Raw genomic sequence first — 23,255 nt, 5'->3', positions numbered from 1 at the left:
TCCCGTGATGTACTTCAAAAGAAAAGGATTTTATAGGTAAGCTGTTATAAAAATCCTATTTTTTAAGGCACAACTTTTGCTGAAACATTTTTAGATATACATGGGAAGAAATAATGGGCATGTGAAGTGTTTTTGTTATTGCTGTGGGTATCCCTGTGTGGGGGTTTTCCCCTCACTTCCCTGTCCCTGTGACAACCAGCAGAAGAACTGGAGGAGCTGTTTTCACTAGGACAGGAAGGACTAGGACAGGAATTTTATTTACCTCTTTATAGGTTTTATCCTATCCCTGTTTTACTGTAAGTTTTTTTTTTTTTTTTTCTTGTCAATGCCCCAACTGTAAAGATTGTGTATTGCTTTCTGTCTTCACAAGTCTGATAGAGGCCTTATCCTTTACTAAACCTTATAAAGATAAAAAAAATGGCTGCACCTGGCTCTAAAAATCGTTAATTTATAATGTTAAGGCTAAGTATTTTGGTAGCAATCTGCATGACTAGTGAAATATTTTACTGCTCCAGCATACTTGTCTTTTCTTGCAACCTGTCATTTTTAAATTAAGTTATGTAATTTATGCAAAACTAAGATACTGACCAGTATAATGCTTTGGTAAATGCTGTGTTGAACCTAAAAATGCTTTGCAACTTTTTTTTCACTCTTAACGGGGAACCTGTAGTTGGTTAGACAAAAGCATCATGGTATTTCCAAAAGTAACATTACTGTTATCTTGCAGTGTTATTTTTGTGAATAATTTTGCCTTTGGTCCTGAGGTCGACCACCAGCTAAAGGAGAGATTTGCCAACATGAAGGAAGGTAATGTATTGATCTAAACCTCTTCACAGTGAAGAACATCTTCTTATGTTTTGGTATGTCTTGCAGGATGTAGAGCATGCAGCTGTTAGATTATGGTTTAGCAGTGTGTTGGTATTGAAGTAGAAAAGCACAGTTTGTTTTTCCAGGCTTTGTGTTTGCTTTATATAGTAATACTTAAATGCACTTTCCATGTAATGTTCATTTTTTTTTAGGACTGTTAGGTAATAATGCTCTATGTAGGGAAATAGATCCAGTTACAGTTCACTTCTGTCCGCCTTCTCCTGCCCCACCCCAGATGGTTTCTTAACTACACGCTGCAGACCTCCATAATGTTGTCATCCTGCGGTTGAAATCCTCTTTACGTTGGCTGTGCCTTGCAATCAAAACCCATAAACTTTTGTAGGAGTATCTCCAACTTCAGGAGATGGCCTCATCAAGTCTGTAGGGATTGACTATGCAGCCACAGCCAGCTTCCACAATGTAGCTAAAAGCAACAGTTGAATACAGGTACTATTTGGGATGGGAGAGGTCGGAGGGGCATGGCAGAATAAGCACACTTTATGGTATATTTTTTACAGTACAGTTTGCCACCATACTGTTAACTCAGCACACTGGCAGATTATACACTAGACTATAAGGGGGTAGAAGGTATGGTAAAGAGCAGTGGTTCTCACCCTCAGTCCTCAAGTACTCCCAACGGGCCATGTTTTCAGGTTTTCCTTTACTTTGCACAGCTGCTTTAAATCAATATCAATGACATGATATTGATGAGAGCTATTTTATCTAAGGGAAGTTCCCAAAATATCTCCCTGTTGGGGGTACTTAAGGATTGAGGTTGAGAACCACTAGTCTAGAGAAACTTGGCCATCATCCTTAAATATACATGCATAAAGAGGAGGAACCCCCCCCCCCCCAAATGGTGGTATGTGGTGTATAACAATAGTAAACATCCAAAATAGTGTAAAAGCAAAATTGCAATTTTTATTGAAGACCAGCATTAAGAGCATAATAAATGGTAGTGTTCCAATGTATTGCTGTACTGAGTAGTTATGGCTGATGCACCATGATGACAACATATGTCTAGAATATCATGCATCACTAAATGTCGCTCTGAGGTGATAAGTTGTTACACCAGCCATTTATTATGCTCTTTTAAAGCAGAGTTCCACCCCCACACGGAAAAAAATTACATACACACATACTGTAGCTGCTGACTTTCAATAATAGGACACTTACCTGTCTTGGAATCCCAGCGATGTCGGCACCCCAGCCAATGATTTTGTTGGCTCTCGGGTGCTGCCGCCGCTATAGCCTCTGAGGGAAACGGGCAGTGATTCACAGCCGGTTGCCTACTGCGAATGCACGAATCGCGCTGCGCTCTCTAACTGGCCCGGCGGCATAAGGAGGAGGGCCAAACTTCTGACATACCTTGCCATAGGGACAGGTACCTGTCAAAAACGGGTACCCCCCCCCCTCCCCTTCGGAAGGTGCCTAATGTGGCACCGGAGGGGGAGGAGACAGAATAAGCTTTTAGGTCGTACTCTGCTTTAACTGGTTCCCGACCGGCTCGTGTACATATACTGCGGCACAATGGCACCGCTGTGCAGAACCCCGTGTATGTGTGTTTATGTATATTATTATTATCATTATTTCAAGTACTTGTATAGCGCTGTCAATTTACACAGCGCTTTACATATACATTGTACATTCACATCAGTCCATGCCCTCAATGAGCTTACAATCTAAGGTCCCTAACTCACATTCATACATACTAGGGACAATTTAAACAGGATCAAATCAGCCTACCAGCATGTCTTTGGAGGATATATATAGACGCTGATTTTGGGCCCACATAATTCCACCATTGAGGGGGGTTCCTCTTCTCTGTGTGATTATACACTAGAAGTACAGTAGGTGTTCAATGTGAGTTGGAAAAGGCAGCACTCACTGGTGGTAATATTATTTTACCTTAGTTTTACAGTTTGGCTGTTTAAACAAAAATTTTAATTTTTTCAAAGATCTGACACTGCTAATTACATTTTTAAACATTTAATTCAAGGCAAACTTTGAAACTTTTTTTTTTTTTGCACTTATATGAGGGAGGACACAGGAGCACAACTTGGTTAGTGTTCTGGTCTCCTGAGTGACATTTTGTCTTTGCTCTGTGTGCTATCCTTAGTTTTTTTTTTCTACACATGTATTCCATGCGTCTTTTGTACAACCTTTTATCCTGCTTTACTACATTTTCACCTTTTTTCATCTCCTTAGGAGTTAAACATTTATTATCTTATTTTTTAAGGTGTAGGAACTGTTTGTTACCTTTATAGCAGTTAATATTGTATGTTATAAAGCTAATAGAAGTTTGTTTGTAATAAATAATGATCCAGTGTCATTGGTAATCATTGATATTACTTTCAAGCAATCTTCGTTCCAACTTTTTAACCTGTAGCACTCTCCTCAGTTCATCTCGTTCTGAGGTTGGGAAAGGTAAATGGCTAGACTGCACAGTTTCTAATAGATAACGCACTGTTAGACTGAAAAGGCTTTCAAATAACATTTTGTCTTTCTTTGAAAGCTAATTTTTCATACTTCAATTTCAGGTGGAAGAATTGTGTCCTCCAAACCCTTTGCACCGCTTAACTTTCGAATTAACAGTAGAAACCTCAGTGGTGAGTCAGTTAATTTTTATATTTTGAAAAATGCTGTGTGCTTAAAGATCACCCAGTAACCTGGATAAGCCATTAAAGAGGTTGTGTTATGGAAATGATTAAGAGCTCCAATCGAGCTCAAGGTTATCTGCTGCTGTCTCTAATTTGAAAAGTGTTGATATGCATGCATATAAAAGTAAACACACTGAGACACGCTCAGTTTCGTTACTGTTACACTTCTAATTTATTCAAGGCGGTGTTAATGTTTTATACACACAAATACGTCATTGCTATGTCAGTCTAATAGGTACATCTCATTGGTCAAGATAGAAAAGAAGATGGATAATTTTCATAACGAGGTTTGGCTCTCTTTGTTCTTATCTCCAGTTCCGCGTTCTTCTGTGTGTGGGAGGTAGGGGGTACACGCCATTTTGAGAAAATATAGGAACAGAGCAAATCTGTATACTTATATAATGAGTAAGGAGAAAAATATGTATGCACATAAGAAAATAGACATTTTCAGATTACTATTATTATTATCTACATCACATTCCTTCACAATCCCCCCTAAAATGACTATTTTCTCTTTTCTGTCCCTAATACTAAAGGTCCTACTTTTTAGCCTGGCCCTTCTCCTCAGCAACTCTTTTAGGCTGTATATAGAATTGGGCAGCAACTGTTCACTTCCCTCCTCGATACAGCTGGAGAGGTGCAGTCAGGCGCTATCTATCCCTATAACCCTATAGGATTGTGAGATTATGGACAGGGAGTGACTGTAGAGGAGTGAAGGGTTTGTCATCTTCCATCATAAGGAGGTCCTCTTCTTCTTGGTGGAGAAATGTAGGTGTGCTATTGTCTACAGCCTTGCTCATTAACTTTTTTACAAAAGGTAGAATACAGCATATAATCAGGGCTAAAAGGACCAGGATTATTAATACCGTTACCCGTATCTGGGCGAGCACCTTCTGCCACCCACTCATCCAGCTAAAATATTGGTCCCATGGGTCTGTGATACCTGAGTTCTTCTTCAACTCTAGTGACAGATCTTCTAATTTCTTTATAGCTAAAGTAACCTTACCATTTGGGCCAGTATTATCAGGAATGTATGTACAACAGGTTCCCGGTTTTTCCTATGATTTTACAAAACACCTCCTTTCCCCACTAGCACCATGTCTAAGGCCATCCGGTCCTGGAATGTCATGTAGGAAGTGGGGGCTAACTGATCAGAAATTCCCTGGAGGGCATCTTTAGAGTAATTTACAAATCTCTGTTGGTTATAATATGTGTAGTGTCAGGTCACCTAGAGGCTGGGTGACAGATGTACACCGTTGGGATCAGGAGTGCACCGCAAGGTAGTAGACCCTACGGCTGACTGCTGCGGATTGTACCCTGGGAGGTTCAGGAATCAGGTCTACTGGATCACTGACACAGATCCCACTGGGAGCTAGAGCATAGATTCCCCAGGGCGCGGAGTCTAAGAGCCAGCGGGTGTTCACCAGAGCCTCTAGTGGTGAGGATGGACTGCGCTGCAGTCTGGCTCCAGGTCGCGGTCCCCAGGGTCTCACAGCTCACGCTCACGGTAGACTACAGGAGATGAGGAAGGAGGGAGCTGGCTGGAACATCAGGGTCACAGGCAAACAGGGATGGTCGGGAACAGGCCAAAGTCGGTAACAGGAATCAGATGTAGGAAACACAGCAAGTACACATAGAGGCTAACACACAGTGGTTGATCAGCACTGCTGGCTTGCAGTGCACAGGTTAATATAGGGTTCCCTGATAGGGCCTGGGGTGGGGTCATGCTTAGAGGGGAGGTTACAAAAGCAGTCAGGTGAGGGTCAGCTGGTCTCTAGAGATGAACACGTGGAGACAGGTATGCTGATCGACAAACTCTATTGCATAACCATGACATGTAGTTAATCCAATCTACATTCTTGCTGACAGTTGTTATGGGGATCAAAGACTCAAAACCAGCTTTTACCAGATCCCTGGCTTTAAACTCATCAGGGACCCCCCTTGTAACCCCTATGACATGTATGTATACATGAGGATCAAAGCTTCCGGAGAGAGCTGCTCGCTTCCTCCTCTGACTGTGTGCTGGGTCAGTGTATGTATCAGGGGTATCTTTGGTTAGGATATGGGGGCTTTCTATTTTCATCTTTTTTGTCTAATGCACTCTGTGGTCGCCCATTCTGGCCCTGTGTTCCAACCCACTGGCCCCCACAGAAACCACAACTCTGTCCCCAGTAACTGTCTGTGTGGCATACATATATGTCCTTACCGTCAGGGATATCACTGTACCAATGGCATCACCATGAAGGGTCAAACGGACAAGGTACTATGTCACAGTAATCTAAGGTAAAGGTGGTCACATGTGTACCTGAAGAGTTACACCAAAACGTAATTATGTTATCATTTTTGTGATGGCCACCTCCTGGGCCCCTCCCCCCTAGATCAAACAGAAAAAGGATATGCAGCACCCGAAAACACGCTCTCCTGCAGTGATAAGCGTGCATTCAGGTGTTCTTCCTGGCCAACTTGACTGAGGTGGCTGTGGTCAGCAAAACTTGGAATGGACCATCATAACTTGGCTCAAGGATCTCCAGACAGTAGTTGGTGTGTTCCTGTATCTAATTCAGGATCTGGAATGGAAGAAAACACCTGGACATGCATTCAGGTTAATTCTCGTGATAATGTGGTTACATAATTAGTCAACACATCAGACTGTAACTGTAACTGTTGTGGAAAGTAACAACCAAGTCTGGGAGCTGAACCAAACAAAATTTCATAAGGGGATAGGGCATGTTTCCCCCCGGGGGTGTGTCTGACACTGAACAGGGCAATGGGCTAACTGTCTGGCCAACTCATGTTAGTCTCTTGGGCCATCTTTAACATCCTGTTTTTAGTGTCCCATTCATCCTTTCTACCTTCCCGCTACTTTGAGGGTGGTATGGGATGTGTAGTGCCAACTGAACCCCCAGTGCTGCCCAAATCTCTTTAGTAAGGGTTGTTGTTAGGGCTGGTCCCTGATCTCTCAATATCACCTCTGGGACCCCAAATCTACATACTATCTCACTCAGTAATTTCTTAGCTGTGGTCCTGGCAGTCATGACCACTTCCACTAGGGCGTATTCGAATCTGCCACTTCTTGGCACTTGAGAATGATCAATTTGCATCCTCTGGAATGGGGTATAGGGCTTTTGCCAGGTGCTTCTTCTGTGCATTCTGGGTTACATTTGGTGCAGATAATGCATGATCTGCAGAAGCTGTCGGTCAGTGGAGTAACTCTTGGTGCAACACTTGTTGATAAGAGAGTTCATAAAAGTCTTTGTCAAGTGGGCAGCTCCATGTGCCCATTGCACCACGGCTGGGTACATACTCCTGGGTAGACAAGGCTTCTTGTTGCACTCGAATAGTCCATTTCTGAGAGTTGTTCCTCTCCGTTTCCAGCTTTCCTTCTTATCCGGACTTGCTGTTTCCTGTAGTTCTTTTAGATAAACTCTGTCCACTGGGAAAGTCTGTAAGGTAAGCACGGGGTGGTCTTCTTCTACCACCCTGCTGTCCACTTCCCGCGGACCACCAGCTGTCTGTTTGGCAGCTGTATTGGCTCGATGATTGCCTTAAGCTTCTTTTGAGTTCATTTTGTCGTGTGCTTTTACTCAGAATAGTCACTTGGGTTGGGAGAAGCAAGGCATCAATCAATTTTTCACAGGTGTTCCTGCAGCCATCAGGAATCCTCTGTCCTAGATAACACCATAATCATGGGCAATGCTGAAAGCATATCTTGAGTCCATGAATGTTGGCTCTTTTTCCCTCTGCCCATTTACGTGCTGTAGTAAGTGCTTATAGCTCTGCCTCCTGTGTAGACATCACCGGTGTTAAGGCTTCAGCTTGTAGAACAGTGTTTTCAGTGGTGACCGCGTGTCCTGTGCGGTCACGGGGGTAACAAGTCAAGACTCTACTCCTCCTCCTCCTTTCCCCCCTCGAGAAGTGGAAGAAGGGTGGTAGGGTTCAGTGTTTGACAACTTAATAGAGTAATGCTGTCCAGTAGGAGGGAACACAGGAGTCTCAAGTGTCTGGTAGTGGACAAGTGTTTCGGCTGGATCTTGGTTGAATATGGCAACAACGTCATGGGGAACAAGCAGAACGAGGCAGTGTCCGAGGACCAAGTTCAAAGTTTTGTCAAGCAAGTCTTGTGTAGCAAATCCAGCTCGCAGACACAATAGGCCTCCTCTTGCTACCGCATCCAGCCGACAGGAATAATATCCTATGGGGCGTAGGCTGATGCCGTGTGATTGGGTGAGTACACCTGCAGCATGTCCCAGACGTTCGGATACAAAGAGCTTGAGCGTTTTGTCGTAGGCTGGGAGCCCTAGCGCCGGGGGTGGCGCACTCAAGGGTTTCAAACTTTAGATATTTCTTCAGGAGACATCTGGAAGGGTCTGATTGCAGAGCATCAGTAGGAAGGCTTCTGGAATCCATGCTCTGCACTAGGAAATTAGTCCAAGGAAAATGACAGGTGTTGAGCACCACTGCAATTTGGGCTTTGAGGCTCTGCAGCCCTGGTTGGCAAGATAGCACAACAGGCTTTCTGAGGTGACTTCAAGAGGGGGTAAGTCAGCTGCACAAAAGAGAAGGTCATCAACATGTTGGAAGAGAATCACTTCCGGGTGTTCCTTTTGTCATGTGTCAAGGATGATAGCCATAGCTTTTGCAAACTGGCTTGGAAAGTTCTGTGCCCCTTGTGGCACAACTGTTTAGGTATGTTGCCGTTTCTTTCCGTGGATGAATGCGAAAAGGTACCAGCAGAAGGGGTGAGGGTGGACACTGAAGAAAACGTTTGTAAGGTCCACCTCTGTGAGGTATTTTGCAGTCAAAGGCATCCACAGTAGGTACCTGGTTCTCTTTTTAGGATTCTCTTCTTGGGGTTATTGTGGTTTCCGGGGCAATGAAGCGCCCTCTTTTAGCTTGACTGAAACTGGTGGCACCTTTAAGTTACCGTTGTCTCCCGGTCCTGTGGACCATAGGCACGCAGGGATTCTGTCAAGTACTTCCTGCAGTATTGAACTTGAAGTTTTTTTTTTTTTCTTCATTAAGTGTCATCAGGAGAGGCAGAGAACACAAAGCAGATGAGTCTTCTAAAGATAGGGGAGTATGTAACTTCACCCCCCTTCAGGCGTGTCCTGATTGAGGCCTGTAGTCTGGACAACACATCAGCTCCTAGTAGATTCAAGGGACATGTAGAGGACACCACAAATCTGGCAAGCAAATCAGGAAGTGGAAAGGAAAGAATTATTAGGCAGGTTCACCGCTCTCAACACACTTTTGGCTGCACCCCTGTCAATGAGGAAAGTGGTAGGTTTTTCGTCTGGGACATCTTGGGGCTCTGCATTCTTTTTTGAAGTGACCCCGTTTCCCACAGTTGTAACAGGTGATCCTTTCCCTGGTATTGGGCAGTGGTGGTGGACTAGTGTAGGTGGGATCTTCGTCATGGGTTACCATGAGGGGCGTTGGTTTTTTACCTTTTTGATTTTCTATACCTCTGGCCACCAACAATAAATCAGACATTTTCATTGAATAGTATTCAGGGCGGGCCACCATCAGGCCTTTTCTGATATCCTCTCTGAGCCCTGAAACAAAAGCAGTTGATAACATGTGTGTGTGTGCCTTTATGAGTCTAGCATGATACTTCTTCACAGACTCCCCTTTATCTTGGGTAATATCTTGGATTGTGGTCTTCTGATCCGTCAACTTCTCCTTTGCCCAGTCGTGGAGTTGTGCACAGAACTCCACGCCTGAGGTGTAGGAAGTGGCACTTGTCAGGCAGGCATCATTGAAGGCCATCTGCATGACTGGCCAAAAGACATATCCTGCTTTGATTTGGCATAGGCTGATCAAGTCTCTCCAGGCAGCTGAGTAAGTTTCTTGTATTTGCACTATCCTGTGGTAGAAGGGAATTGGCTGCTTCTCTGGGTCAGGCAGACTTGTCACTAAGGCCGCTGCTTGTGATAGAGTAAAAGCGACATCACTGGTGCCCCTTCTGGTAACCGAGACTGTTGTTGGGGCGGGGGCTGACAAGAGGCACTGTTCTTTACGATTGCCAGCATGTGTTTGAGATCCTCTCGGAACTGAGAGTCTGGAGCCGGATTGGGGGTTAAATCAGTGGGTGGCCTTGCTGCCTGCTGTCGGGCTTCCCACTCAGATGCTTCTTCATCATTAACATATCCGGCCTGGGAATGTGATGCTCCCGTATTGGGGAAGACAGGTGTGTGGTATGAACCATCTTGGTTTAAAACAGCGAGGGCTGGGTACAGGCTGTTTAAGCTTACTGGGTGTACCAAGATGGCCGCCGGCAGGAAGTGCACTGGACTGGGTAGAAAGTGAAGGCATGGGTGCACTAAGATGGCCGCCGGGCTGAGTTGTCACAGTGGGTTGTGCTTGGGTGGTGAGAAAGGAGTGGTTGTTAGACGGAGGGCAGTGCTGTCCCTCCCCTCCTTTGTTTAAAGTTCCAACATATCATCAGCTATACATACATAATACAATCGCCATCTTTCTTAACTTCCTTTATCCAATTTTCTTTATCACACAGGATTTTTCTCCCTGTCTCTTCAGCAACATAACTTTCGTCACTTCTTTCAACTTTGTTAACTATTTCAACATCTTCTTCTCTCCTTCTTTACAATATCACTTTCATTACAATATCACTTTCTGTTTCTCGGCTAACGGCTTGAGAGGGGAATACATACAACCAAGGAGTTAATATTTTTCTCAGCGTTCTTATCAGCAAATTCCTTCGGTGTGGGCACATAAGACTAATGTACAGTTAATCTCAGAACAAGAACAAACACTTTAGGGGTAGTGAGGAGCAACGGCCCGCGACCCAACAGATCCCCCGGGCAGCCCCCCTCCCCCTCTCGTGTATATCAAACAATAAACCACAAATACAATCACGACAGGACATTACACCTGCCACTCTTCGAACTGCAAAATTTCAGCAGGCTAAAATGACCACAAGGGCAGACCACCCTGCAAAATAAACACGTTTATAGACGTTTGCCACAAGGGAAACAATCTCATGTCAGAGGCCAAAAGCTCATCTGGAGATGAGACTACCCATTCACACATGTAGCACTATAGGCTGCAAAGCCAGCAGCTGAAATTCCCCTCAAAGGTTCGTCGAACCTAGAGTAACAAGTCTACAACGTTTGCTACACGGGAAACAATCTCATGCCAGAGGCCAAAAGCTCATCTGGAGATGAGACTACCCATTCACACATGTAGCACCCTTAGAATGCTGAGTTTCGTAGCCCAAAGAATGGCAGACAGTGAACAAAGAATACAGTCAGCAGAAACCCATTGGCAGGTTCGTTAAAACAACCTCAGGCGAGGAAATACCTGCCTCTAAAACAGTCTCAGCATACCGACAGAATCCAGCCGTCAACCGAAAGATAAGAGAGTCGTACAGTGGTAAGAATATCAATCAACTCACCGGTACTGTTAGGGCTGCGCAAACCCCACTCTCATTAATCAGTTAACGCCCGAATGCTTGTCGCGGTATAACTTCGACCGTAGCCTGAGATCCCGGGTTTCGGCACCATCTGTTATGGAAATGATTAAGAGCTCCAATCGAGCTCAAGGTTATCTGCTGCTGTCTCTAATTTGAAAAGTGTTGATATGCATGCATATAAAAGTAAACACACTGAGACACGCTCAGTTTCGTTACTGTTACACTTCTAATTTATTCAAGGCGGTGTTAATGTTTTATACACACAAATACGTCATTGCTATGTCAGTCTAATAGGTACATCTCATTGGTCAAGATAGAAAAGAAGATGGATAATTTTCATAACGAGGTTTGGCTCTCTTTGTTCTTATCTCCAGTTCCGCGTTCTTCTGTGTGTGGGAGGTAGGGGGTACACGCCATTTTGAGAAAATATAGGAACAGAGCAAATCTGTATACTTATATAATGAGTAAGGAGAAAAATATGTATGCACATAAGAAAATAGACATTTTCAGATTACTATTATTATTATCTACATCACATTCCTTCACAGTTGTAAAGGCAGAAAGTTTTTCTTATCTTAATGCATTCTTCTATGCATTAAGATAAAAAGCCTTCTGTTTTCAGCAGCCCCCCTCAGCCCCTCTAATACTTACCTGAGGCCCCTCTCTGTCCAGCCATGTCCATGAGTGTCTCAGCCATCCGTGATTCTCCATCCTGATTGGCTAAGACACAGCAGCGGTGCCATTGGCTCCTGCTACTGTCAATCAAAGTCAGCCAATCAGAGGAGAGAGGGAGCAGGGCTTAGTGTCTGAATGGACATGGAGCTGTGACTCGGCTCGGGGGCCATCATAGCAAGCTGTTTGCTGTGGGGGCACCCAACAGGAGGGAGGGGCCAGGATCACAGAAGAGGGACCCGAGAAGAGGAGGATCCAGGCTGCTCTGTGCAAAACCATTGTAACAAAGCAGGCAAGTATAACATGTTAACTTTATAGGAAAAAAAATGAGACTTTACAATCACTTTAAGGTGAAGTAGAAAATTGAAAGGCCAGGATGAAAATGAACTTGAATTTTAGCAAGAAGATTAGGGCGGATTTGACTCTTCCCATGTGATGTCACATAAACCTCAAAATGCTTTTTTTTTTTTTTTTTTTTTCCATTCATTGAATGACTGACTCATCTACCTGTAATTTGTTTTACTGCTCTCCCCTACATATACATTTCACAACTTAAAGTGCCATGGAATGCCAAGTCAGCTAAATACAGTGTTAATAACTATCTGTAACTCACACCCACCGCTGAGGAAGGAGGCTAATTAACTCCGAAACGCATGGGGTGCAAGAGTATCGCTTTAAAACACTGTACCTATGTTAAAATTGCTCGCATTCCCAATAATTGTTACTATATTATTGTCATATTTTTTATTGTTCTATTTAATAAACTACATTTTTGTACTATATATACTCTTTTACGTCCCTTTATATGTGCCTGTAAAGTCCACCATTAGGGGAACCCTCCTTTTTTTATATAGTTTTAAAAGTTTGGATGTGGCACAACCTCACAGTTGGCTGCTGATCTACATTATCTGTTACCTACATTTACATTTTACACAGCACTTGCCCCCATGAGTGAGTTTGTGTTATGTAGGTTAGTGCGGCTTTTTATGCAGCCTTTGTACTTAGAGGAGTTCTGCCCACCCCTTTAAAAAAAATAAGTCAGCAGCTACATATACTGTAGCTGCTGACTTTTAACATTAGGACACTTACCTGTCCTGGAGTCCAGCGATGTCTGCACCGCAGCCAATGTCTACATCAGGTGCTGCTGCCGCCATTGCTGGTAAGTGAACCTGGCAGTGTAGTCTTTTGGCTTCATGGCCAGTTCCCTACTGTACATGCTCTGCGCTCTCTAACTGGCCCGGCAGAAGAGGGAGGCCGAGCTGCTGATGTGCTAAGCCGCGTCACTGTCAGACTTCCCTCAGTGCAAGAGTGCTGCAGATTTCTCCATAAACTTCCAATACCAAGCAAAGGTATTGCCTGTGAATGGGTAAGGCCAGAGGCTCCCTTTCTGGGGCTAGGGCCTCTGAAAACTGATGGTTCAATTGAAGGCATTTGCCTCTGAGGCCATCTCGCACATGTCCTCTCATCAGTGATGCACTATTCAAGATTCTTACTTGATTAACTAAATCTAAGTTCACAAAATAATTTTTAGTATTGAAAATCAATACAAGTAAAACAGGATTGCACTATATTTGAAAAAAAAAGTTTGAGGGCTTTTTTACATTTCCCACCACTGCTGGTTTTACTGTGGTAAAGTTGAGGCTGAATGACAAAGAAATAACATCATCCACTGGGTGCACTCTTTCCCGCCATTCAGCCTAGAGTTGACCCCATTCCATGGATCCTCCAGTCTATTTACACTGCTCCCCTAAGGCTCTGTTCCCACGCTTGCATTGACTTCTATTGCAGAAGTGGTTTCGTTTGCAAGTCGCACTGTGCGGGGCGGATTCAGAGTCGGAAGACTTTAAAGCCGCCTCAGTGTGAACCAAGACTAACAGTGCCCAGTTTTGTGAGTACCTTGCGTTACATTAGGTCTAGTTGCATTATTGCCGTGCAGTTGCAACATTTTTTTTGGTCAGACACACAGAGGACAGTCTGGCTGTCCTGGGTGACCTCGGTATATACTTTATTAGTGGTTCCAGGGCATTAACTCATTGTCCCTAGAGGTAACTGTGCCTGTAATCTGAAACCCTATTTTGTTATACAAGGATGTCTTCCTCAGCTCTGTCTGGTGAGGCTGGGTTTCCCCCAATGCCCACATGGACCTGTGTGTCCAGTCAGGGCTTCTTAGCTGTTAGAGCTTCATTGGGCAAAATGCCCAATAGCTGAGTACAAAGTGTGCTCAAGCACCATCTTCTGCAGAGTCTGTTTTGAGGCACCATAGACGCCTGCTGGTTAACTCAAATTTATAGAGCATTTTTTGAAACCTTATTGATGCAGAGCCTATTACCCTGAATCTAGAGGATAAGCTTGTGGTTCCAGGTCTTTTGGGGCTCTTACAGCTGCAAAGACCTTTCTACTTCACCTGCTATTTAAAGTGATTGTGAATGGTCACCTTGTAAAACAACCCATTCCGTTTAAAATAGAAATGAAAGGCAAAACATTTCTGTGTGTATATGTGTAAAAACAAAAAATATCGATAGACATACATATACACCCCCCCACCCCCCTTTTTATTATTGATCAGATTCCCTCTGTTCTCAGCTGTATAAAAGCTGGGGGAGGAGAAGCAACATTACACCGAACTTTCCAATAAATGGCTATGCAATGGGGGCTGTCAGGACATGCCTGATTATCGGAGGAGAGCAGGCTAGGTTCCCAGCACAGCTAGAAAACTGACCACGGTTTGGTCTGTTTTGAACAGGAAAGCAAAGGGACTGGCAGGAACACCAGGGATGTCACACAAAGGAAGCAATACAAAAAGAAAAGGATACTTTTTCTTACAAGTACATGGTACAGCAAGTACATATCAGGAATATGAAAGGCTGGGGTAACATACACTTTAAATCATTGCTCTATGCAGACTGGAAATACCGTGAAGGGTTCTGGGCTCCCCTTTTAGTGTAAAGAGCCCTTTCTCGTTTGAACAGGAATTTGTAAATTGGTTGTGTAAAAAAAAAAAAAAAAATGCTTTTACAAATGTGTTTTTTTTTTTTTCCTGTGTGCTGTGTACATCCTGTGGACACGTTTTATGAATTTCCTGTGAATGTCTGTATACAGCAGCAGAGGCTGAGCATGAGTGTTCAGGTTTAGATACAATTTAACAGATAATTGTCCAAATGAAACTTGCAGTGGCACTCTAAGCTGAGACTGAGATCTCTCTGCCAGTTGCAGTGAAGGGAACTGGCGTCCGTGACCAATTCAGAGGTGTAAGAGCATTATTAAAAAGAAGAGTTTGCCGCTTACCAACCCAATGCATTAGTATGTAGATGAATGTGGCCTTGGCCAGCGCCGCTCCAGCCGTGCCCCCTGACATGTTTCGCCCCAGTAAGCGGCACACTTTCTTCTCTTCAAATGATAATTATCTGGCACAGAGATGTGCAGTGTAGAGCTCCAGCTCACCATGGGATATCATGAGTTAGAAAAAGGCTATTTATAGCAGTATTTTCCAGTGTTTGGTTCTCAGTGCTGGCTGACCCTGATGGCCATTGACCCTAATCTAACATTTTTAAGGTATTTGTGTAATTATGTGTGATCATGTGTGTATTTTTTTTTTCCTTTTCTTTTAAAACTTTTCCTGTACATAACATTTTTGACCCTCTTCAGATATCGGCACTATAATGAGAGTAGTAGAACTGTCACCATTGAAGGGTTCTGTCTCTTGGACCGGGAAGCCAGTTTCCTATTACCTGCACACCATAGACCGGACTTTAGTGAGTTACCTTCTCATTCCTCTTTTCTTATTATGCCTTTCAGGTGTGATTCTTCTTGCCTATTTAAAGAACTAAAGTCAAAATCAAGATTTAAGCTTTTTTTTTTTTCCAAAATAAGTGGCTTTCTTTTTACATTTAGAACTAACACTAAAATATTATGCAGGGATATTCTGCTAGATGCAAATTGCAACTCATGGCAAAAACAGCTGCTGTGTAGCCTTAAAACACTTCTTGAAACTGCTGAATATGGAAAGTTCACTTGGGCTGGGTTCACACATGGCCAGCACATTTCTGTTCACTGGTTCAGATGCAAATCGGGGGCAAATTTTGTCCCTGAATTCGCACCTGAACCAGACCCAAAAACGCACAGGACTCTTTTTCAAACCGTACTGCAGCCGCCCTGGACATGTGTGAACCGGCTCCAAAAGCAGTTCACATTCACATGCGAATTGGATGTGGTTAAAAACGCTTCCAGTTCTCATATATGTGAACCCAGCCCAAGTTAATTGATCCTTACATGGCTAGGGTTTTTTGTCAAATTCAGCATGCAAACAGGGGTGTTCTGCTTGCAACTGACGTACGTTTGGAATGCATTTCAGATCATTTAGAAATTGACAGATGTAATTGACCTGCATTTGACCATCTCCAAAGCTGTCTAACTGCTTTAAGCAGCTTTTTTTTTTTTTTTTTTTTTTTGCATTCCCTTGTATTGAGAGGGAAGCTGTTCCAACTAAAAAAAAAAAAAGCCAGTGTACAACACAGGCTCCAACAGTGGTGGTGAACACCTCCAAGCATACAGATTGTTTTGTTTCTTGAACAGAAAGAGATACGTGTTTGAATAATAAATAGTTGTTATAGTGTTTTTTTGTTTTTGTTTTTTTTTTTTTTTTTTTGTATCTTAAGCCTAGGTTCACACTGAGCCGCCGGAATGAAGCCATGCAAGTTCGGCTGATCTCGCACGATTTCACTCCCGCATGTCAGTCCTGATTTCGGCCGCGATTTCAGAAACATTTTGTGCAGGTTTCTGCACAAATGTGAAAATAAAAAATATACCGCGCTACCTGGTGAAATATAAGGCAGCAGCTCAAAATAAGTGGGATGTACACAAAACAGTAAATATTATAAAACGTGAGCAGCGCTAAAAATAAGTGAACAAGCATATAGAGTGATATACAAAAAACAAAAAGGGGGGGGGGTAAAAATAAGTCCAAATAGTGAAAAAATGTGAGTAAATGGATATTCAGTCCGGATAGAAGAGGGAAAGGAGTCCAACCAAATATGTACAGATAAAAATAATTCAATCACAAAACACCAGCATGTGAGGGGATCCACCACCGTGTGTATTATGCGCTTACCAGATGGCAAGCTTTAGTAAGCTTGTACAGCAACTTGATGGTCAATACAGGAACCGTCACACCACGGCTTCCAATGAGGGACCAGGACTCAAAACAAGGCAGCTCAATCCAACCCGACATTCAATAGGCAGGACCCAGAAATATAAAACAACGGCTCTCCATAGTGTGAAATCGTTAAGACCAAGATTTAATGTAAATAAAGATTGCACTTACATGTGAACCAGAGATAAAAGCATATAAAAACACTGCAGCCAGCCGGCTAATGGACACCCGTTCAGGATGAGGTACGGGATATACTGTGATGACGACACCGCGTCTACCATCCGACGTACGTTTCGTCTCATGAAGACATCGTCAAGGGAACAGGAGACGCACTGACTCATCGCACATTTATAACAAGAAGTTTTGTTTTGTTTGTTTTTCTGTGACCTTAATTGTGTTTCATATATGCTATTTCCGAGTCCTTTAGGGCTTTTTTGTTTACATATATATCACTCTATATGCTTGTTCACTTATTTTTAGCGCTGCTCACGTTTTATAATTTCTGCAGAGATGTCAGTGTAAATCTCAGCCTGAAATCGCAAAAAGTAGTACAAAAACAACTTTTTGAAATCTGTGCGGTGCAGCAAATGCAGCGTTGCACCGACTAGGATGGTGCAATTGCCTCTGATTTACCAATGTGAACCAGGGCTTAAACTATATTAAATCGCTGCACTAACTGTTGGTGCTATAAAAATCATGTATAAAAATATGCTTTTTAAGAAAATTGTTAAAAATTAAATATGTTTAGAGGCTGACAGCCATGGGCAGATACATCTGCTTATCTTTTTTATTTATACATATACTTTTAGTAGATACACAATGAAAGAATTGGGTCAATTCTGATACTGGCGTGTTCTGCTTACAGGAGATTGGTAACTAGCAAAAAAGCTGTTATCCAGATATAACCTTTTCCACTCCCATCAAGCTCCATGTTTTCTTTAGTTTTTTTCTTTGTTTTTTTCTAGTGTCTTTGGTGGGTAGATGTAGTTTCTCTAGGAGGGAAGCAATACTCTTTCTGCTACTGCTTTTGTCAGGATCTCCTTGTTTTGCAATGAAAATGACACTAAGCTTACAGCCTTTTTTATAGAAAACAGAAAAGTGACAGCAGAAAAAAAATATTTTTTAATATTTTTTTATTTATATTATATATTATATATTTTTGTGTTCTTTTTTCTTTTTAATTTTTTTGACTGAGTAGATCTATGCTTATCCCAAGTATGTCTTAAATGCACTTACTATGGATCTCTGGCATGTCTGAATCTACTTACTGTGTGAGCTGCTTTTTTTTTTTGTTTTTTTTGTTCTCTTTTTATGACACTTTTTATTGTTAAAATGCTTTATTAGTCCTATGTGCATACTCTTGATGCACCGTTGATCGTGCTTTGTCCATTTCCTGTTGCATGCACCGCTCTCACTGCGTTTCCCATGGTATGAATAAAGGGAGAACTCCCACGTTGTAATTTTTTTATTAACCACTTCAGCCCCGGAAGAATTTACCCCCTTCCTGACCAGAGCACTTTTTTGCGATTTGGTACTGCGTCGCTTTAACTTACAATTGCGCAGTCGTGCGATGTTGCACCCTAAAAAAAATTGACGTCCTTTTTTTTTTTTTTTTCCCCCACAAATAGAGCTTTCTTTTGGTAGTATTTGATCACCTCTGCGGTTTTTATTTTTTGCGCTATAAACAAAAAAAGTGACAATTTTGAAGAAAAACGCATTATTTTGTACTCTTTGCTATAATAAATATCCCCCCCTTTTTTTTTTTTTTTTTTTTTAAACACATTTTTTTTCTCAGTTTAGGCCGATATGTATTCTACATATTTTTGGTAAAAAAAAATCGCAATAAGCGTATATTAATTGGTTTGCGCAAAAGTTGTGTCTACAAAATAGCGGATTTATAGCATTTTTTTTTTTTTTAAGTAGTAAATGCGGCGATCTGCGATTTTTACTGTGACATGGTGGACACATTGGACAATTTTGACACATTTTTGGGACCATTGGCATTAATACAGCTATCAATGCTATAAAAAATGCATTGATTACTGTAAAAATGTCACTGGCAGTGAAGGGGTTAACTGTTCCCTGGGAGGTGATTCTAACTGCAGGGGGAGGGGACTGACTAGAGGAAGTGATGGATCTTCATTCCTAGCTAATAGAAACACACGATCTGTCAGTCCTGTCAGAACGGGGAAGTGTGTGTTTACACACACCTGTCCATGTTCTGTGTCTCCTGGTCATGATCGCTCATGGCTGGCGGTCATCCCAACCATCAGCCACGAGCATCGGCACCCACGCTGTGCAGCGGGTGCGCGCCTGCTATCCCGACCCCGCGAACTGACTTATAGCTACGACGGCTCGCGCATGGGAGCCAACATGCCACAGTATAACTGCGGTGGTTGGTTGGGAAGCTGTTCAAGAATCCCTGCAAAGTGGCAGGGACAATTTATCATGTAAGCGAATGTAATCGGTCACCGGTTGTAAAGGACTCTGGGGTGTCTGCACCTGCCAGCATCCTTAGAGTTGTAAAGGCAGAAGGTTTTTTTATCTTAATGCAAATGCATTAGGATAAAAAATATGCATTAGCATAAAAAAAACCTTCTGTGTGCAGCAGCCTCCCCAGCACCCCCTAATTACTTACCTAAACCCCCTCTCTCCATCCATGTCCACAAGTGTCTTTGTCGTCCGGGACTCTCCTCCTGATTGGCTGAGACACAGCAGCGGCGCCATTGGTTCCCTCGGCTGTCAGCCAGTCAGAAAAGAGAGAGGGCCGGGTTGGGGCTTCGTGTCTGAATGGAGCTGTGATTCGGCTCGGGTGCCCCCATAGAAAGCAGCTTGCTGTGGGGGCACTGAACAGGACGAAGGGGCCAGGAACACAGAAGAGGAACCCGAGAAGAGGAGGATCCGGGCTGTTCTGTGCAAAACCAATTGCAGAGGAGGCAAGTTCACATATTGTGTTTTTTTTTTTTTTTTTAAACAGACTTCACAATTACTTTAACAATGATTGACAGAGAGAAGCTGTCTTGTATAATTTCAGTAGTTATAGTACTAATATACATGATGATCGGCTTCTGCTGAAAGGTAAATATTTGAACATTCAGGCAAACAGCCAAGTATCTCATTCCCATAGTGAGATGTGGGCAGGTTGGACGTACATGTACGCTTATTTTTTACTTTGTCTCTCAATCTGGAGCTTGGGGCAGAGACGTGGGATAAGGAAGGAAGAGGGCGAAACCATGTGGGAGAGTCTGTCAATGCAGAAATTATTAATTTCTCAGATGATAGCAAGGAAGGTGGAGATAGAAGGTACATTATATTATTATTTCTGCGTATTGCATTTATTTATTTAAAAAACGTGTTTAGTGTAATTTTAACATAATTTTACTACAGAGCCTCTGCTCAGGGAGCTCTCCAATCCATGTGATGTACTGTGTGAGTGTCAGCTGCAGAGTACTTTAAAGGTCCAGGGCCATGGTACACTGGCTGCTGTAATCCTGTCTCCAAAGACTATGAAGTATTAGGAAATAACAAAAATGGTCACATGAATTATCTGGGCAACTCGATTAACTCTACCCTCTGAACCCGCTCCACCCCCATACTAAAAACGTCAGCAACGTTGTACTGGCCATTTATACATGTGACCCCCAAATTTAAATCATTCAGGATGATGTGTACTCAAAATGCTTATGCGGTCTATTGCACTTCTTTTGCTGAGAATTTAAGCGACTATGGTGCTCATCATAGCATAATTGGTCCCCATGTGAATTGTATTACCAGGAATTAATGCTGCTGTCTCTCGTAGCATTCACCATAACATGCATGTAGTGCATCCCCCACTCTGGTGTGCACAAATCACTGCTTAGAAATTCCTCAGAATGATGTAGCTGATGGATGCAGACCACAAGGTAGCAGCCGTGTCCGCAAAGATGTATATAAACTAGGCATTAAAGCTTCAGAGTTGGTAATAGAGGAAAGACTGCTATTAGCAGAGGAAGCCAAAACAGATCAGTAGAGCAAATGCCGCACAGCCAAGCATATATGAGCAGGCTCACCAATAATGTCAGCACAGACAGTGTCGGGCTCACACAGATATCCACTCTTCACTATGAGTCTAGTAGTAAAGCAGTGAGCAAATTATCAGTAGACAGAATTCAAGATTTGTTCCTTGTGGAGTGGGTACATTCATCAGACTCGCTAATGTCTAGAGCTGTCTGTTAGCATCCCCTATCTTACCAGCCAGGAGAAACATTATGGCCGAAGCACTCAGCCTAGACAATACAAGAGTGTGGAGAACATGAATGACTGCATGCTATCTGTAACTAAAGACTTTATCACGATGCTACATCGTTCTTTATTCGGCTTGCATATCCACTGTGTGCAGCATGGGGATACTTTTCTTGTTTTTAGTGTTTAACCTTGGCGAGCATGCCCTCCAGAGGGGTAAAGACTGTCTATGTTCCCCTGGATCCTGCCTGGCACTTTGTATTATGGGGGCCTCAGGGCATCTTCCGGACCACAGCTGAATTATGCTTAGGGTCTTACCCTTTAAGGGAGCCTGGTGAGTGCTTGCTTCTACTGAATTGGCTGCAGGAGTTAACAGAGCTTAAAGCGGAGGTTCACCCAATTTTATAAGTTTTGCTCAATCAAATTGCATAAATGTATTCATTCTTAAACTGAACTTTATTTTTTTTTTTTATCGAGTGTACCTGTGTATTTCTGCTTTTCATCTTAGTTTCCGGTATATCACCCCTGCAGCTATGGGCGGGTATTTTGTGGGTATATACACGTAATGTCCTGTGCGCCGCACTGTCCCCAGGGAGCTTGTGTCGTTGTTCCCAGGAGTCATTGCGGAGGCCCGCCGCGAGTTCTCACGGGATTTGGAAAGATGAACTTCCTACAACGCCGCCCGTTGTGATGGCAACCAGGAAGCTTATGGCGATCCGCGTCGTTACAACTGAGCATGCACGGAAACGAGCAAAGAATGCTGGTAGCTCAGCATCACTGGAACCAGGAAATTAATGCTTGTGGGCTTCAAATGCCCACAAGCAAGATAAAAACGTCCGTCCACATTTTTTTTTTTTTTTATAACTTTTTCTTTACAACGAAACCGGACATTGGGGGAGATAATTCACCAAAACAGTGAGTGTGCCATTGTCAATATGGGATGGTGTTAATGTTTGGGGAAAAAAAAAACCCGTCAGTGGACCTCCGCTTTAAGCTGTGACACTTTTACAGTGCCAGGCTGGTACTGGGAATGGGGTCCTGCACTGTTTTTATTATTTGGTGCTGCTTATCTGAGTCTGCACAGGCCATTTTGAATTTGGCACCCAGTGCATGCTCTGCTGAGTCTGTGTGGGACTCTACTGCCACACTTTGCATGTGTCACTTCCTGTCTTCCCACCCTCACATAGTGATACTAAACCCAGGACCCTGCATTCACTATATGTGGTCTCCCACAGTACACAGAACATAGAAACACAATTGTTTTAGTAAATATAAACTGTTAAATACCTTTTCTCATCAGCAGTTTATAGCTGTCTTGTGACTTCTATTCGTGTCCAGCCAAGCACTAGTTAAAGCTTGTAGGCGGAGTCTTCATTCTCCTATGACTGTTCTCTGAGGGCAGCATGACCCATGGCCCTGTGCTGATCACATGCACCCTCCCAAAATAAAAATAAATAAAAAACAATTCTAGCAATACACACTAAACTCTGCAGAGTGCCTCCTTGGGCTCTGTACTATCAAGAGATGAATTGGGGACTGTGGAAGAAGGGCAGGATCACAGGATTAAACGGCCTTTTTTTGCACAATGTGGAGGCTTAACTCCTTAGGTTCCACAGCAAATATAACCAGCATGCTTTACTGCATATACAGACTGATTTTACTGTTTTGGTTTTAGTAACCCTTTCACACTTGTGAGACTTGTCCTGCAACCTGGGACTGCAAAGTCGCATGACAAGTCTTACCCCATGATTTCCAATGAGTACTATTCATATCTGTGCGACTTCAAAGTAGTCCCTGTACTACTTTGGTCCAACTTTGATGCGAGTTGAGGTCCATAGATCTCAAGTTTACACAGGCATTCCCTGAAATTGCGTCAATCGTGGCCGCAAATTTGCTGTAAAATTGCGCAACTTTGAAGTCGCAGTAGTGTGAAAGGAGCCTTAAGCTGCACCTTTGCCACAATCATCATAGGATGATCATCCACAGGCACCCTGCTGCTTTACACTTGCTAGGTCAAAGTTGGCCAGATATCCTCCCCTGCCTCTGGTTATTTCGCTATCCCTTGCAGAGCCTGTACATTTGTTTTTACCAGTATGACCAATCATAGGCACAGAGATAGAGGTCCTGCTGACTCTCCCACCTCCTGATTCACTGTCAATTTGAGGTTACTTTCACTGTCCCTACCCAGGGGCCTGACACTGACGGCCTGGACAGTTGTTCCCCACTATTGTACCCCACTATTGTACCCGCACAC

The 23,255-nt window shown here is 43.1% G+C and overlaps 1 protein-coding gene across 3 annotated transcripts in view; it reads left to right on the top strand.

Annotated features, from left to right (window-relative positions):
* DOT1L (DOT1 like histone lysine methyltransferase) overlaps positions 1-23,255 on the top strand; it is a 226,472-nt gene that overhangs the window by 132,919 nt on the left and 70,298 nt on the right. For all 3 annotated transcript variants that reach the window (XM_073596474.1, XM_073596483.1, XM_073596466.1), the window contains exons 9-11: positions 728-807; positions 3,408-3,476; positions 15,277-15,383. In XM_073596474.1, the coding sequence (XP_073452575.1) occupies positions 728-807; positions 3,408-3,476; positions 15,277-15,383 (256 nt within the window). The remainder of the gene's footprint in view (positions 1-727; positions 808-3,407; positions 3,477-15,276; positions 15,384-23,255) is intronic.

Source organism: Aquarana catesbeiana, linkage group LG01, assembly GCF_042186555.1.
Source record: "Aquarana catesbeiana isolate 2022-GZ linkage group LG01, ASM4218655v1, whole genome shotgun sequence".
Lineage (NCBI taxonomy): Eukaryota > Metazoa > Chordata > Amphibia > Anura > Ranidae > Aquarana > Aquarana catesbeiana.
The sequence above is the reverse complement of the archived record's forward strand: the minus strand, read 5'-3'. Positions and strand labels throughout refer to the sequence as shown.